This window comes from Pholcus phalangioides, unplaced genomic scaffold (genome assembly GCF_987345545.1).
Source record: "Pholcus phalangioides strain wild (caught in Gottingen) unplaced genomic scaffold, Ppha-v1.0 ptg000013l_1, whole genome shotgun sequence".
NCBI classification, from domain to species: Eukaryota; Metazoa; Arthropoda; class Arachnida; order Araneae; family Pholcidae; genus Pholcus; species Pholcus phalangioides.
In genome coordinates this window covers 657546-674905 of record NW_028301606.1, presented here as the reverse complement: position 1 = coordinate 674905, position 17360 = coordinate 657546, and the positions used below count along the sequence as shown (strand labels likewise).

The 17360-nt window shown below is 42.4% G+C and overlaps 2 protein-coding genes across 4 annotated transcripts in view; both read left to right on the top strand.

Annotated features, from left to right (window-relative positions):
* The first annotated feature begins 6072 nt into the window (after nt 1-6072).
* On the top strand, nt 6073-6831 carry LOC149078454 (uncharacterized). Its single transcript, XM_089240902.1, has one exon. It carries the CDS (start codon nt 6073-6075, stop codon nt 6829-6831), a length of 759 nt encoding a protein of 252 aa, XP_089097028.1.
* A 6213-nt stretch (nt 6832-13044) lies between these two features.
* Tnpo (transportin 1) overlaps nt 13045-17360 on the top strand; it is a 68785-nt gene continuing 64469 nt past the window's right edge. For 2 of the 3 annotated variants that reach the window (XR_016193838.1, XM_089240558.1), the window contains exon 1: nt 13182-13420. Coding sequence is in view for 2 of the 3 variants with exons in the window: in XM_089240558.1 (XP_089096684.1) it covers nt 13304-13420 (117 nt within the window). In the remaining variant the exon portion in view is untranslated. Of the gene's footprint in view, nt 13421-17360 lie in introns of all 3 variants that reach the window. The other variant, XM_089240557.1, reaches the window with a different exon arrangement.

The window sequence follows — 17360 nt, the reverse complement described above, 5'->3', positions numbered from 1 at the left end:
TTACCTTCGAGTTGTTTACTTCATCGCGTTGGAATCTAAAATTACTCATCAATGTATTGACCATATGTTCTCGAGAATAATACAATACATTTGGTTTCCAAATAATGGAGAATACGGGACACCGCTAACGGCCGTATTCACCAACATAGTTTCAACTGCGATCGCAGGTTAAACGATCAGCGATCGACACGGATTGGTTAAAATCCTTAATTTAACCAATCCGTTTCGATCTTCAATCCTTCCACCTGCGATTGCAGTTGAAACTGTGTTGGTGAATACGGCCGTAACTGTCGCCAAACAGTTACCAAATAACAACAAAATTTCCAATCAGTGTCGTATTTACGGGGAGCAGCTTAACGGGCTATAGCCCAGGGCGTTAAGTTCGGAGAGGCTGCAAATTTGAGAAAAGAAAAGAAAATTTTCATTATGGGAGAAGGGTCGCAAAATCTTCAAGGACCACCATAACCTCTTCCCAAACAAAGACTTACGGCCTACAGTGGTGGTTCTCAACCTTTAGAAGCCCGCGGCCCGGTGAATCTCTTTTGTGAAAGTGGAAGTCCCGGGCATATACACAACTAACGAGAAATTAATGGCAAAAATAAAACTGCGAATCACTCACGGCCCAGTATGACTAGTGTAGGGGCGCGATACTGGGCTGCGGCTCGGCGGTTGAGAAACACTGGCCTAGAATAAGGGGTTCTCAAACTGTGCGCAGCGGTGCCCTGGTGCACTTATAACCTTTATCAGGGGTGCCGTGGAGTGGTGACCATGACAAAATATTTTCGAAAATATTCTTTGTTAAACAGCTCTGGGGAACTGGCGGAGCCAGTGGATAACCATTGAATAGGAGAAATGGGCTCCACGGGTGAAAAAGGCTTAAGAACCCCTGGCCTAGAATGTTTTTAAGCATTGTGAGTAACCTAAAGCGTGTGCAAGCATGTGATTCATCAAAAGAGTGACCTAGAACGTGTGAAATCAAGTGAATGACACACACACCACACACACACACACAAAATGTAATCTAGAGTAATCTTGTTCTACGTAACTCTAACAAATGTTTGAATATTTATCCAAACAAATAACAATAATGTCTCTACTGCCGTCTCAAAAAGGCAAAATGAAAGAGCGCTTAGGCACCACCTCCAATAAAACGTATTTATTGTCATAAATCATTGTGCCAGATCTTATAGTGGAAGCCCCTATACAATGAGGCTCCCCGCATGGCCCACACCGGGGAGTCTGACAGGGCTCTAGCCCGAAGGTTTCGGATGATTCTCTCTCATCTTTTTTTTTACCACTATAAATGCATAATAGATGGGTCCGTTAATAGGCTGACCTGGAAGCCCGCTTATAGAGAGTCCCTACTTTCTTCAAGATTCCCGCGGGGAAAGGAAAAACTTTATTCCTGCAATAAAAATGCCCACTAACTTTTTTCCCCAGGTTTTGGGCGCGTTCTCTATTATTTCTCCCTTCGCCTATGCTGCTCACGGCACACTAATTTTCAATATCTTTCAGGAGACACATTTTTTACTGATAAAATTTTATTTTTACCTATTTATCGGTTATGGACAAAAGTAACAAAGAAAGGCATTATTTTTTTATGATGAAAAAGTTTGCAAAATATGGACGTTTAGAGTCCGAGAATGACTGAGAATGCTTCCCTGTAGACAGAGTTTTTTACCGAGCAGTGAAAAATTCCCTATATTGTATAAGGTAGCATTGTGAACGTGAAATAAAAGAGAGTGTGACTACTATTCTGGAATATATTTATATACTGTGCTGTGGTGGTCAAGTGGTCATAGTAACAGACTCGCATCACGAGGACCCGGCATCGAACCCCACAATCCGTACAGTGGTGGCCAACTGAAATTGGATTTCTGTGGTACCCAACTTGGGGTGCGAATGCGAGACGATCCCCCCCCCTTAAAAAGTCTCGCCATAAAGAGGAACAGGCTTACAAACGGTACAAATATTCAATCATTACACTTCACTTCTGAAATACAGATGGCACTCAAACATCAGACACAACTCTAATTACGTACTCAGACTGTTGGCACACACACTTACACTTCCGGCACAACTCACTCGGTCGTAAATTACCCATGGAGAGAGACCTGAGTTGTGCTCGGTTTGAAAGAAAGAATGTATGTATAGTATGTAGTAATATATTATATTACATGCAAAACATCATTGAACTGGAACTACTGCTGTCACCTATCAAATAAAAAATACAAGAGTGTTGCGATTTTTCGATTGAAATTGAGCTAACTGGTTTTTGATTATTGCACCGCATAGAAAAAATTAATGCAGCATGATATTTGCGAATATGTTTTGAGTAATAATACCTGTTCACTTGCCAAGTTTGATTAGAAATTTCAACAGTTACTGTTTGCGTATGGTAAATTAATATTAGTAAAATGTGCTAAAGAAAAAAAAAAATCTTTCGATTACAATTAGTAATTACATTAAATTTCTGCGCATCTTACTAATGTTAGTTTACCGCACACAAATATCGACTGCCTAGGGGCTCACTCCAGGATGTGGGGGCCATGCTAACCAGGACATGGTGTGGAAAGGGGAGCATTTCTTTCATTCAAACCGAGCGCAACTCCGGTCTACCGTCATATTCAATTTTATCCCTCCCCGCTTTCTGGAAAAAGGTCCTAGGCTGGATTCTTTGGCGCGTCCCTGGAAAGACTTTTGAAGGACCCCCCCCCCCCTTCTAAAGTGAAAATTAAGTCGCGAAAAACAAAAATTATGCGAATCATCTTGGGCCCTGTCGGCCACACCCTATGGGAAGGGGCATGTGCAATTTGCCACTGAATGAGTTGTGCCGGAAGTGTGTTAATGTGCGCCAAACAGTCTGTTTGTTTACCTCTGCTCGTTTAAACAGGAGCACGAAAGCCGGAACATAGAGGGTGAAGCACTTTGAGCGCCCTCCCCCAATAAATTTTGTAAGGGGGCAATAATTTGTTCTTTCAATAATTTCTGAAAGAGCAATGAATGCACCTTCCCTCTGCCGCGAACGCGCTTGAGTCACGTATATACGGGACAAGCAGCAACTTTCGTCCCCCAATGTTTTCTTTGTGTCGGTTGCTTTGAATAGGAGGACTCCATAATAATGAGATCTGGTTCTATATCCGGTGTTTCGGAAGAACGACGAGTAAATGGTATTCAATTTAGGAAATCAATCTTTCCCGATATGCATAACATGTTAAAGCCCGTCTCTGATTTTCCTGTGTTGTGTAATTGAACAATGAGCTTCAAGTTTCAATGTTGAAGCTAACTGGCGCTGAACTTTTTTAAACAATGTAAAGTTGCCATTGTTGCTTTTTCAACTGGAAACACGATGTTTTCAGTTTGCTTCTTCATTCTTATCCATCCCCTCTGTAGAGCGCCCACGGCTTTTTCCTGTCCCATCCTTGCCACGTAGAGATTGGTCGAACCGGCCCCCTTGCAATAGAGTAGCTGGTTGACATGTCACTCTCGGGCGGGATGGTCGACAAGCAAGGAAGCCGAGGCAGAGGAAGCAGCCCATGTCGAAAGGCTTCTTTCCATCGTTGGGCCGAGCCGTAGGATCTTAACCGGATCTGGGGCTCGGCCGAAACGTGGTGTACGGATGAGGCCCTCTACCAGAGCACGCAACCAACATTGCGGTTGCTGTTGCTTTGGTGCCCGTCGAGAGAAGAGCTTCGATCGGTTGCGCAGGATGAAGACGGAAATAGGCCTACGTGGGAAACCCGCCGTACGGAAAGGGGTTAACGCGCCTGGCACCATACCTCTTGGGTGGTGTGGAAAATGGTGCAACAAACTGTACAGAAGACAAAAACAATAGAAACAAAAAACAGCAACCCAAAAAAAGTTAAAAAATAAATAAATAAGATACATGTAATTTGTGACTCCAAGGGACTAAGGTGCCCTTTAGTAGGTCAGCCATCTTCAATATGTTACTCGCAAGCACCTCCCCTAAAGCACTAATAGTACTCAATACTCTTGTCCGATTTCGCGCTCGTGAGCACTTGATCAACGCTTCAATTAAACACCTGTCAAAATTGCATTCAAGAATTACAAATAATGTACGTATGTCAACGTTGCCGTAAGGGTGCTCTTCGTTTGAAGATAAGCATAGGCACAGTGCTCCCGACTGAAGAAATGTTGAAGACACCTCTGTAGTAGGTCTATAGAAATCATGCATTTTTTTTTTTTTTTCCTATTCTTTTCGCCAACCAGAAAATGATCTATAATTTCAGACACAAAATTTCATTCTGATTCTACCGAAGAATAGTAGATACAGTATAGTGTCTAGGCCGGTTTCAAGCAGGTGCGAAGGGTGCAGCCGAATCGGGCCGCTAAATTCTATGGGCCGCAAAACGGATTAAAAATACTTTGATTTCATTTAGCCACATTTATATTAAGAAAGCAATAGCTTAAAATTCTATTCGAGACAGAGAACCCACAGGTCTTGGGTTTTGTCCAACCCCCCCCCCCTCCTTCCACCACAAGCTAGGGTGGGCCTGAATCTCATTTGTTCAGGCCCTAGAAAAATATTAATTTTTGGGGGAGGCCTTCCACATATTGTTCTTTTAGGCAGATGCGGGGGGGGGGGGGCTAGACCTATAATGCGAAAGGCAGCCAATTTCGACACCCTGAAACTTTGTGCCCCTCCCCCGTTTGCTTATGCGAGAAACAAAAAAGTGCACGAGGGTTAAGTGCCCCGGGCGCTGGACCAGAAAGTTTGCTAAATTTCTTCCTCACCGAAGTATTTAAAACTACGCGCGGGTAGGGAGGGCAAAGTGCGTGGTTGCCCAGCTGAAGAGTATTAAGTTGCAACTCTGGGTAGATAATTTTTTGTCTAGCCCTGGCAGACTTTCCATTGCGGTGCGCTATAGGCATGCCCCCCCCCCCCCCACACACATCTTGTAGTAGGGTCCCTGGGCTGCTACTACTACTACTACTTAACAATACATACAGTAGTCCCTAGGCTGGGATCTTTGACGGTCACTAGAACAGATATTTTTCACAGATCCCTTCGTAGTGAATTGATGAAACAGAATTCATAAGGTTCGTTCGTTTCATTCCCCCGAGGCTTTAGCCCTGTCAGCCATAACTTTTTGAGGGCGATCATGATTATAGAGTAGTGGTTCTCAACCTTCAAGTTCCCGGGGGGCAATTCTTCTCGTTGAGCGATGAGCCCAAATTAATTAGCAAGTGGCTTTTTTTTAACATAAAAATTGCACGACGTGCATAGTTCGATAGTCGTTCTCTGGTGCTAATGCAAACATGACGTGCGCCAAGGTGCTGAGGACATTGCACGACTGGGAAAAATCATTTTAAGAAGAGATAGAGTACTTAAGTCCATCCCCGTATAGTGTAATAACAGGCCCGTTGCCAGAAATTTCGTTCGGGGGGTACCACTTGCATTTCGAGAGGGGCGGAGAAGCAAAGTGATAAAAACAAAAGATTTGGCCATCTTCTTCATTCATTTTTTCACATTACGGGGGGGAACGGGCACCAAACATCTAAGTCCCCCCCCCCTCGCTATGGCCTTGCGTAATAATGTACCGATGTTAAAAGATCGCAATATGGTGGCAAAATTTAATGCATAGGACTGTAGTGCGTTCTTATCTGTATAGATGGCGCGCCCTCCTCACGCTCCTGGTGATTGTAAAAAAAAAGAAAAATGCCAGTTGGAATTATACCACCGATTTGTATACACGTGTCATCCTCCTCGTTATGTTTCTTTCGTATATTAAATCGTTAAGTTTTCATTACGTTTTATGTCGTCACTACAAGCATCGGATTACTGGTGACCTATAGGACGCATCTGATTTTGGACATTGAAGTTAATTTCTCCATCGTTTAAATTTCGTTTTCGCGCCTTGTGCTTTCCGTTCGTACGCTCTTCAAAGATGAAACTTGTCTAATCTCCTAGTCTTTTGGATATACTATATATTTTTTTTTTTTCAAGCCAAGTCTACTCGTTTCTACCCAATATAGAGACGTTCCTGGAAATTCAAGGTGAGGAATAAACTTTCTACTCTTGATTTGCCGGTCTCCATACTTGCATTTGTCATGGCTCAACCTATTGCATCAGCTGAAGTTTCACGTGTTGCCTTTCGAGCCCCTCCGTTCTGGGAAGCAAATCCAGAGATTTGGTTTCTTCAAATTGAGTCACAATTCAAAACGGCAGGCATAACCGCCGATGAAACTAAATTTCACGCCGTTGTAGGAGCTCTTGATTGCAAAGTTTTGAACTATGTTTCTAATATCGTTCGCAATCCTCCCCAACAGCACATGTACGAGACTCTCAAAACTCGCGTGCTGGAGCAGTTTCAACAATCAGAATCTTCCAAATTGCGAATGTTACTCCAGGAGCTTCAACTAGGCGACAAACGCCCGTCCCAGCTTTTGCACGAAATGCAAACGTTAGCTGAGGGTAAAATGGAAAGTGACATTTTGAGAAATCTCTGGATGCAGAGATTACCTTTGCACTCCCAACAAATATTACAAGCTTCTAGTGAACCGTTAATTGGGTTAGCGAAAATAGCCGACAAAATATGTGAGGTTTCTAATGTGTCATCTAATACTTCAGCTGTGTCTCACACTTCAGAGTTTGATGATTTGAAAAACGAAATTGCTTCGCTACGGCAATCATTTGAAAGGCTTTCGCGATCTCCTAGACCATCTCGCGGTTATCGCAAACGATCTCAATCTCGTAGCCGAAATAAATTCGGCGATGCTTTGAAAAACGGAAGGCTTTGCTGGTACCATGAGCAGTTTGGAGAAAAAGCTCATAAATGTATTCCTCCATGTCAGTTTCAGGAAAACTAGTGGGCTCGTCTGTTTCGGCGACAGCTGACGAAAGCCTTCTCCATAGTCGCCTATTTGTCATCGACGTTAATACGGGTTTCCGATTTCTAATTGACACTGGCGCATCAATCAGTTGTTTTCCGAAACGCCTGACTAACTTGACAAAACCTCACAAACTCTCACTGTATGCTGCAAATGGATCCGAAATCCAAACGTTTGGCAACAAAAATCTAGTTCTGAATCTTGGACTAAGGAGGGACTTTCCTTTCGTTTTCACTGTGGCAGATGTTTCACATCCCATTATTGGAGCCGACTTTTTGGAAAGATTTGGTTTGCTTATAGATGTTAAAAATTCTCGTTTGATCGATAATGAAACATCGCTATCAGTGAATGGTTTAGAATCCCAAAACGGCTCTTTTGGTTTAACGCCGATCTCTGGTGATTCTCCATACCACCGCATATTAGCCAAATTTCCTCAGCTTACCAGCTCAGTTCTAAATGCAGTTCCAAAGAAACACTCTGTCATGCACTTCATCGAGACTACGGGACCACCGGTTTTCGCAAAAGCTAGAAGATTGTCTTCTGAAAAACTTGCAGCTGTTAAAAAACAATTCAATGAACTGTTGCAACAAGGTATAATTCGGCCCTCAAAAAGCCCTTGGTCGAGTCCCATCCATCTTGTACCCAAAAAAAGCAACGAATGGAGAATTTGTGGGGACTTCCGCGGACTCAATGCAATAACCATCCCAGATAGATACCCGCTTCCAAATATACAGGATTTTTCCATCAACTTGAGTGGTAAAAAGATTTTTTCAAAAATCGATTTAATAAAAGCATATCACCAAATACCAATCAATCCTAAAGACATTCCCAAAACCGCCATAATTACGCCCATTGGGCTATACGAATATGTTTATATGTGCTTCGGCCTGAAAAATGCAGCTCAAACGTTTCAGCGTTTTATTGACGAAGCATTTCGTGACTTAGATTGTTGTTACGCATATCTCGATGATTTGTTAATCGCTTCCATTGACGAAAAATCTCATGAAGCTGACTTAAACCGTGTTTTTCAAAGACTAAATGACTATGGTATCGTGATCAATCCATCTAAATGTGTATTCGGTCAACGTCAAATTAATTTTCTGGGTTTTCTTGTTTCTCCCGATGGGATTGCACCTTTACCAGATCGAGTACAAACATTGCTCGATTATCCATTGCCATCAACAGTGACTGAATTGAAGCGTTTTTTGGCAATTGTAAATTTCTATCACAGATTCCTTAAAGATGCCGCCAGGGTGCAAGCTCCTTTGCATGAATTAGCAAAAAGCAAGATAAAAAAAGATAAAACTGAAATAGTTTGGTCTGAGGAGGCCAAGTCCGCTTTTTTGTCATGCAAGCAATCAATTGCCAACGCTGCACTTCTCGCCCATCCTGTTCCGAATGCAAAATTGTTTTTGACTGCTGATGCTTCCGACACTTCATTGGGTGCAGTCCTTCAACAGCAAATAGGAAACAAAACCCAACCATTGTCATTTTTTTCACGCAAGCTCAGTTCGACTGAAAAAAAGTACAGTACATATGACAGAGAGCTCTTAGCAATATATTCGGCTGTTAAGCATTTCAAGCACATTTTGGAGGGACGCAACTTCATAATTTTCAGTGATCATCGTCCTCTCACGTATGCCTTCAAACAACGTAACGATAAATGTTTCGTCTTCGACTGGAGGGGGAGTGCTGTAGTGCGTTCTTATCTGTATAGATGGCGCGCCCTCCTCACGCTCCTGGTGATTGTAAAAAAAAAGAAAAATGCCAGTTGGAATTATACCACCGATTTGTATACACGTGTCATCCTCCTCGTTATGTTTCTTTCGTATATTAAATCGTTAAGTTTTCATTACGTTTTATGTCGTCACTACAAGCATCGGATTAGGACTGCCTGGAAGAACGTTGTGACCCTTTGGGCCCAATGGGGGGGGGGGCGTCACATATGTGCTCATGTCTTGCCTTTTCTATATGGTTTTTGGTTCGACTTTTCAATGTATTTTTGTGTTTGTTTTTTGAAAATGAAACAATAAAAATCAATATTTAACTGTCTCAGCCGCAATGACGAGATTCCTCGACTCCTTTACAAAAGCCTCTTATTTACCATTGGCAAGCCAAGATACACGTATTTTGTAAAGTTAATTTTAAGACAGCGTGAAACACTCAATACCCCTCACTTTTCATCTGCTAGAAATCGGACGAATGTCCACTTCATTAAAAAATGTTTTACAGATCTACTGTGCGCGGAAAGGGTTTAACATAAGCATATTTTGACAAAAATCTTGACATGATTTTGTCACCTGTGGCCTATAATTGAATATATTTTGCCGGCCTTCTGCCATTGAGTCTAATTTTCTCGGCTACTCATTCCCCAAATTTTCCGCGAATCCAAACTTGCTGCCCTGGGTTATAACCTGCTCAGTAGGCCCTGATCCAGAACGGCGTGTCGGGAGAGGTGGCTTATTTTATAGGTTCGTAGGATCATCCCGAAGTTTTCCAGATAAGACAAATTCTCCCCATATTATCCGGCTTTCGGAAGGGATCATTAATAACTCGATTATACAAGCCTAGTTGCATTGGATTCCCCCCCCCACCTGCTGCCACCTATCCGACAGGAGCCCCCCCCCCCATCACAAGGATGAGGCTAGCAAAGCCCCAGCTCGGACCATTCCGGAACCATTCTAATCATTCTTTTTTTGTTTAAATTATAAATTACCTGGAGGGCCATGAAAAGCCTAGCCCAACGGCCCGCCGAAAGTAACAGCCTAGTGCCACTGCTGCAGGATGTGGGGGAGGAGGGTATGACCCCACAAGAGGGGAGACAGATGGAAACTCCCATAGAGGAAAAAATAATAAGAAGAGAACCTTAGCAGACAGAATCTTCAGTCCCAAGTGGTGTCTATTATCGAGAGGTTCTACTGTATACATTTTGGGGCTTCCCCTCCTCGAAATTTTGAATGAATAAAAAATGTAAACTTGGCACTTCTTTTTTTTTTTTTTTAACAGGAAACATTAGGGGATTGAAAGTTGCCAGTCGTCCTGTATAAACGGAACTCAAGCCCGTAAGTAGAGAGGGGGGGGGGAGGTGCGCTGCATTGTATATTCCTTAATTATTGGGGGGCGCAACCAACACCCCCTATAGATAAGATTATTTTTATCTATAGGGGGTGTTGGCTCAACCCCCTCACAAAATTTGTTGGGAAGGGGGGCTGAAATAAATTTTGTGCCCCAGGTTCCGGGGACTATGGATTAGTCTTTGTCTATAGTGAGTGTTGGCAGTGACCGGGTGGGCCCATGAATTAAGACGGCACTGGTTAGAGATCGTATCTCTGCCCATGAGTAGCACTTTATTTACACCAATCTTTTAGCAATTTTAGCCATAAGTTCGCTGGTTCCGTACCGTTGGGGCTTTTTGGCGAAAATCTATCCCGTATTAATATTAAGATAACAATTTTTCGTATTTTTCACCATAAAAACGTCGTCAGGAGATACACTATTGAAGAGCCCATAAAAAGTCCGTCTTGGAGCCTGGGGGAGGGGGGGGGAGCTGCATGTGGAGGCCATGAAAAACACACTAAAGCCGGATTTTCCTGGAAGTAGGATTTCTGTTCCATGTGCAACACTTGATAAAGCAAACGGCGTTTTCACGCTACACCAGCACCTCCTAGAGATAGAAGGCTTCCGCACGGGTTGCCATAAACGTCATTCAGACTACCTAGCAAGTTTGTCACATTTTGAAACACAGCATCCTATTTCGTTTCTTCTTATTTTTTCGTTGAATCTTCCTGATTGGCTCACAAATACCGCATAGTGATTGCATGTGGGGCATAGAAATCGCCAATTCTAAGCCCAATCATTTCTTTTCCGCACAACGGTGATACTGGCACGAGCAGGGAAAATTTTCCCCTGAATATTTTGCGGGAAAATGGACTACTGCTATCTCTAGAAGGTGCTGGCTACACGCTTCGCAAAAACCCTACTTTTAGGAAATAACGCAAAGCGCTGGCGTGAGGCGTGTTGATCGAACACCTACTAGAGATAGAAGGCCTCCGTACGCTGCTCGTGACGTCATCAAGTAGTTCATTTTCCCTCAGAATATTCAGGCAAAAAAAAATATCCCTGTTTGTGCTTGTGTCATCATTGTGCGGAAAAGAAATGATTTGGCTCAGAATTGGTGATTTCTATGCCCCACATCCAATCACCATGCGGTATTTGCGAGACAACCTACCAATAAGAAGAAACGAAGTAGATGCTGTGGTTCAAAATGTGGCAAACTTGCTAGGTAGTCTTAATGATGTTACAGGTAAACTTGGTGCGGACAGGGGTGTAGCCAGAAATTTAGTTCGGGGGGGGGGTGGAGGGCAAAGTGATAGAACAATAGATTTGGTCATCTTTTTCCCTTTTTTCGGTCATTTTCTCACATTTCGGAAGGGACCTGACCCCTAAGTCCACCCCCCACCCCCACTACGCCCTTGCGTGCGGAGACCTTCTATTTTTAGGGGGTGTTGGTTCATTTCTGTAGGAAAACAGTTATATTACACTGCTTTTCCTATTGATGAGTAGACAGCGTATCAGGCCAACATCACACTAAATATAATGCCTCATCACTGGCAACGATGGGTTGTGTGACGTCACGGTATGTTGGCCGAAGTGAAGCGGGATATTCTGCTTGTGACACTGAGCAACACCACACTAAATATATATGTGTGGTATTTCTAGTGTGGTGTTGATCAGGCTCTATTCACGTTATACGCGGAGTTTACTCTCCTGTTACTAAACCTGCTCTTAGAGAACAGGTATGCTTAACCATGGCTTGAGGGCCTAATTTCTACCCTCGGAGTTACCTTTGTGGCCCGTGACATAATACTTAATTTTTTTTAATGAGCTATAAGTGCCACATTTTCATTAGCACAATCAAGTGACTCGTAGCACAGTTCCACATCGCTTGATTGGCCCATGGCACAGTTCATAGCATTCACGTAGCCTACGGCACATTTACAGATCATCTAAGTACCCGCTGTGCAGTTCCATATCATTGAAATATGTCGCACCACATTTACTGATCACTTGAGTGTTCTGCGGCACAGTTCCAGAAAACTTTAGTGCCCCGCGGCACATTCTCAGATCACTTGGGTACCACACGGTACTTACCAGATCACTGAAGTGACCGTCAAACCGAAAGATACCCAGGCCACATCGCCATATGGCAATATCGGCTCATTGTCCTCACGGACTGGATACCTCTGACAATTTATTCATAATTTGTTTTATTTACTGATTATTTAGTGGTGGCCCACGGCACATCTTCAGATCACTTGTGTCGCGTATCACTTACCATATCACTTAAGTGACCCGCAGTCAGGGCTGAAACTAGAGCGGAAGAGGTGGGTCTGGTGCCCGGAGCACTGGAACAGAGGGGGCCAAAAAATTTCACCCTTTAATCTCTCCTTCAACATTACAAGGGGACACCGAAATGCGGGCTTCTCTCGACCAACCAAACATCTAGTTGCGGCCCTGTCCACAGCATTTTTAAAGAGCCTACATCATCTAACAGCAGAAGGCCTCCACACGAAGCACGTGACGTCACTGAAGAAAGTAATCTCACCTATAGCCATTGGATATACATACTAAAAAAAAGGGTGAAGATGGCGCATTCGGTCGGTCTGCTATATCCAATGACTACAGGATGACCTTCTTCAGTGACTCCACGAGTCCTGCGCGAAGGACTTCTGATATAGATGGTGGTGACAGATCACGGTTCCAGAGCACTCACGTGGCCCGCGGGACAGTTTCATGGCACTCAATCGGCCCGCGGTACATTTACGGATTACTTAAGGGGCACGCGGCATATTTCCAGAATTCCGCGGAGGACTTGTACGCATTTTAGTCAGTGGGTGGACGGCGCATGGGCACAGCCCGGGGGCCGTCACATTTACATTGACCTCTGCTCGACATTGCATTACATTGACCCGATGCTTTACCCGATTACTTAATTAAGTGGCCCGCGACACGTTTTCAAATCAACGGAGTGGCCCTCTCTCTCTCCTCAAAGTTGAGTACCCTTGTCCTAGGAAAAACAAGGCTTCAGCTTTTTTGAATTTCCAAATCGTAAAGGTAGACGGCGCTGTTTCCACAAAAAATATAAATGTACAATAAATTTCTTGGGATCCATAATCGATAAATATGATTTTGCGCATGCGCATTGCAGTAGGAAAAGTGGACCTGTCCATTTCACGTTGTGTGATATTAGTGATAATTTTCATTTGAAGGAAAAACAAAAACTCTTCAATTTGAATTTATAAATCGAAATCTGAATTTTTCTCCCACACAAATGGAGCGGAAAAGACATTCGCCGATTATTTCCGGTGTCTAAATGTGTCTCAGGAATCGTTCGTGCTGAAAAGAAGAGAGAGACAGTTAACTCAATCTAGCCGGGTGGACTCATTTGAAGATGAAAGAGAACATGGCCTTGACATGGCAACCACAAGAAGAAGGACTTAGACAAATTTTGAAATTGTTGAAGGAGTCCCAGTCCCCGGACACCGCCACTCAACGCGAAGTCCAACAGGTGACCTCCCCCTCCCTCTTCATTTATACTAAAAATGTTATAATTCGTTGAAAGTTGATAATCCGCCATTTTTACCTCGTTTTCGATGGTCTATACTCGGAAAAATGCGTGCGTGTCCGATAACGTATAATTTCCGAATATTTTATTATATTTGGGACTGGATTTGTCTAGTATTGATATGGCCTCCTACAAAAACATTTCTCCTACTGGAATTTCTCCTACTTTTGTACCTTGCACCTTTTCCTATCAGCTGATCGGATAGTCAATAGATTCAATGTATTTGGGGGGCCCTGTCTTAACACGGGCTGGCACGGCATGTGGGGCCCCACCATGATGAAGAGACCTGGTGCTGCTATTTTTTTAGAGTAAGTACTTCCATCCAGGTAAAAGCTCACAGACAGGGCAGTTGGGGGGGGGGGGGGGGGGGTTCCTAGTGCCTCAGATGCTGGCTGGTGGGCAGTGGAATTCACTTTTTAACATTCTGACTGCTGATGGTTACATACATGCCCCCCACAAGGGTGGCGCTGGGGGCCCAGGACAATTCTCATCATTCTTTGGTTTTTCACGCTGTAAATTAACTATAAAGGGGCTCGCTCTAGGGTATGGGGGGGCCATGGGTAGATGAATGTCCCAGAGAGAGGAGCATCCTACCATTGACCGACATATGTACGTCCAGGGCTGGGCAAATCATAGGTCACCATGGTGGCTAAAAAATTAGTATTGGTGCCTAAAATTTTCTTTGTTCCCCAAAGCAAAATGTTTTGAATTGTTCTGCAGCGAGCCCTCAGCTAACTGGAAATGTTCTGCAGTAAATGTTCCCATACTGTTACATAATAGTGTTTTCTTAAAATTCTTCCATATAGTTCTGCAGTAGAACTGATTGTTCTGTGATGTACGTCACAGATTTCGGCATATTCTGCTTTGGGGGTGTAGATATTAAATTGCAGGCTGAGAGCAGTATGAAATGTTCAGAATATGTAGCGGTATATCTGGAAACATGAAAGAGGATCACTGCGTCCTGAAAGAGTAAAAAAAAGCGATATTTTGGATCCTTTTTCTTTGTTTGAACATTTTTTGGCACCTACATTATTGTGTAATTCGTCCAGCCTTACCCTAAGTCCCAGGCAAGTAAAAAAATACCCTATTTTGTTGATAAAAACATGCCTGGCACCTAATTTTTTCTGATTTGTCAAGTCCTGGTCTTATTTATCCCTACATTGACTACGACTGAGGCACACACAGTGGATCTTGTCTACAATTCTATAATGTTTTCCGAACCTCTATAGTGTAATCCCTGATGGCAGGCATCTTCAACCCGTTGCTCATGAGCACTTAATCAATGTCTCAAGTAAACAACTTGTATGAATGCTCAGCAAAAATCACTCATTTCATACATTGGTGCATCAAACTTGCCATAAGTGTGCTCCTTTTTTGATGATAGGTACAGGCAGTGCTTGGGACTAGAAAAAGTTTGAAGACTTCTGCCTTATGGCGATGTGTTGGTGATTCCTTTTTTTTGGCGAGGAAAATGTTCTGAGGCAGGACGAGAAGTCGCCAAGAGTGAAACAGTCATGCTTTTGGATTTTTTTTGCTCAAGAAAGAAATCTCCAAGTCATTGCCAAAAGAGATAACACTTAACACTAGGCCTATAGCTGTTTAAACGGAAAAATTATGATAAAAAAATGAACAACAGAAATAATAACATAACTCTGACTGAATAGGGATTGAGATTAAAACTATAACGTCCTAAAGACCAGACAATGGATTGAAAATAATATAAACTAGGACTCGTAGGCAACTGCTCCCCTCCTGATAAATGTTCTCTGGAATATAAAAATTATTTTTTTGTACATGAACCTGGATTCACTCTGGAGTGGAGTAAAACACTCACTTCCGAAAGTTATGCAAGTGACAGCTTATAACGTTTCTATGCTACTTTAACCTTGTCCCTCTAGATTGCATGGTTCGTGGAACACAAACATGTGGTACTCGTGCATACAGTCCCTTCACGTGGAGCCATCGGCACTCAATACCAGCAGATAGTGTCTTACCAAGTGATATTGCAACCTTGGAAGTAACAGTTGTGGAGGTCGCTCGTCAATTCCACTTAGCTATTATAGCAATATACCAATTAAAGAAACAGTTCCCAAGCAAATCAAACAGCTGACCGGAAACATGGGTCCAGTCAACCAGGGTCACCACCTGCATCTGATGATCGGTATATTGCTATAATTCCCAAGCGGAATCCACCAGTGGCTTTCACCAGTTACATCCATTGTTGCTGTATCACTTAGTAAGACAATACTTACCAGTACTGTGTGCTGAAAGCTCCATGTGACGGGACTATGCGTCCAAATACCACACATTTGTGTTCCATTAACCGTTCGATCCAGAAGGACACAGTTAAAAAGTTGTGACGTTATGTTATATGAGCCGTTGCGTGCTTAACTTTTGTAAGTGAGTGTATAAAAAAAACAGCTAACAGAAGAGAATGATTGACCCTCAAGGTACTTACATGCTCGTACAATGCATTGCCCTTGAGTGATCTGTTGAGCTCCTGTACAATAGCAACATGATAGGTTATGATAATGAGATGAGCAGCAAAACTTGAACTGCCAATGTAGAATGTTTTACATTGTTCTACAACGAACCCTCAGCTGACTGGGAATTTTCTATTATAAAAGTTTCCCATGATAGTGCTTTCTATGCTGTGATAATGCTTTTAACACTAGAACCACTGCACTTTCAGTATACCTAGAACTGTGGACTGGGTCTAACTGACCGAAACTGTGAAGAAATTAGGAATTTATTTTCGGTTTTCCTGGGTTTTTTTCCCATACTTTTATTCAATGTTTAATTGTGTATTCACAACGAAAACTGTTTACAAAAACTGCATTTGTAAAATTTGTATCGAAATTAGTTAAAAATTGATGTAATACTGTAAAAATAAGACTTCATACATTATTTACACTGTTCATCACAAAAAGTTTTCAGTAATCCCATAATATGACAAAGATTTGAAATAAGCTTATGAAATTAAGTATGAGTGTGTCTATAATATGATTGTCAAATAAGTATTGATTTCTTACTGATAAGGGAAATTTATGATGAGCAATGGAGAAAATTTATTATTGCACATTCACGTCATGTTGAAGTTGCACAACCTATGTAAAAATTGGCAGATTTGTTTCCACATTTTGATGTTACCTGACATCAGACTCGTTTATTTGTTTTTATTTTTTTGATGGCTAACGGACAGTTACATGATCAAGAGTGCATGGACATTTCCTCTTGTGCAGGGGCAACAAGTATGATGAACCCAGCACTTCAATAAGATTTTAGAGAAACTGCGTTCAAAAAATAGTTCTGGCCTTCTGTACTGCTCTATACAAAAAATCCTATTCTATACAAAATCCAGGATTTTTTTACACTGAAATCTAAGATATAGAAAATGTGAACAGGCCGCTGGACAGGCTTAACCGAATATTTTCTGGCTGTTTGATCAGCTACCACTGCAGCAAACTTTGTCGAATTGTGGTGTTAAATAGTTTCTGGAAACTTTTTTGGAGCTACTACTACTGTCGATATTGACTGTCAGATGAAGCGTGCTCAGTAATAAAACATTTTTTTCCTTCATAAATTCTCATAGTGGCATCACTGTTTTCCCTAGTGGTGTTTCATGAAACTGTAGTGTCACTATATTGCATCAGATAATATTGCTCTTCGATTTCGTCTATACTTCCGTCCCTACTAAGCTCATATTTTTTGTTGAGCCAGCTTCAGTGTAGTGAAAAAAAGGTGTCAGTTGAGGCATATTTTTTTCCCTTGTTCTCAAATGGCTTGATCAGTTGCATCACTATATGCTCTGAAAGAGAGGGATGAGGGATTCGTTGTACGCTGATCAGGGTTTAAGCTGGATAAAAAATTTCTTTCGCAAAAA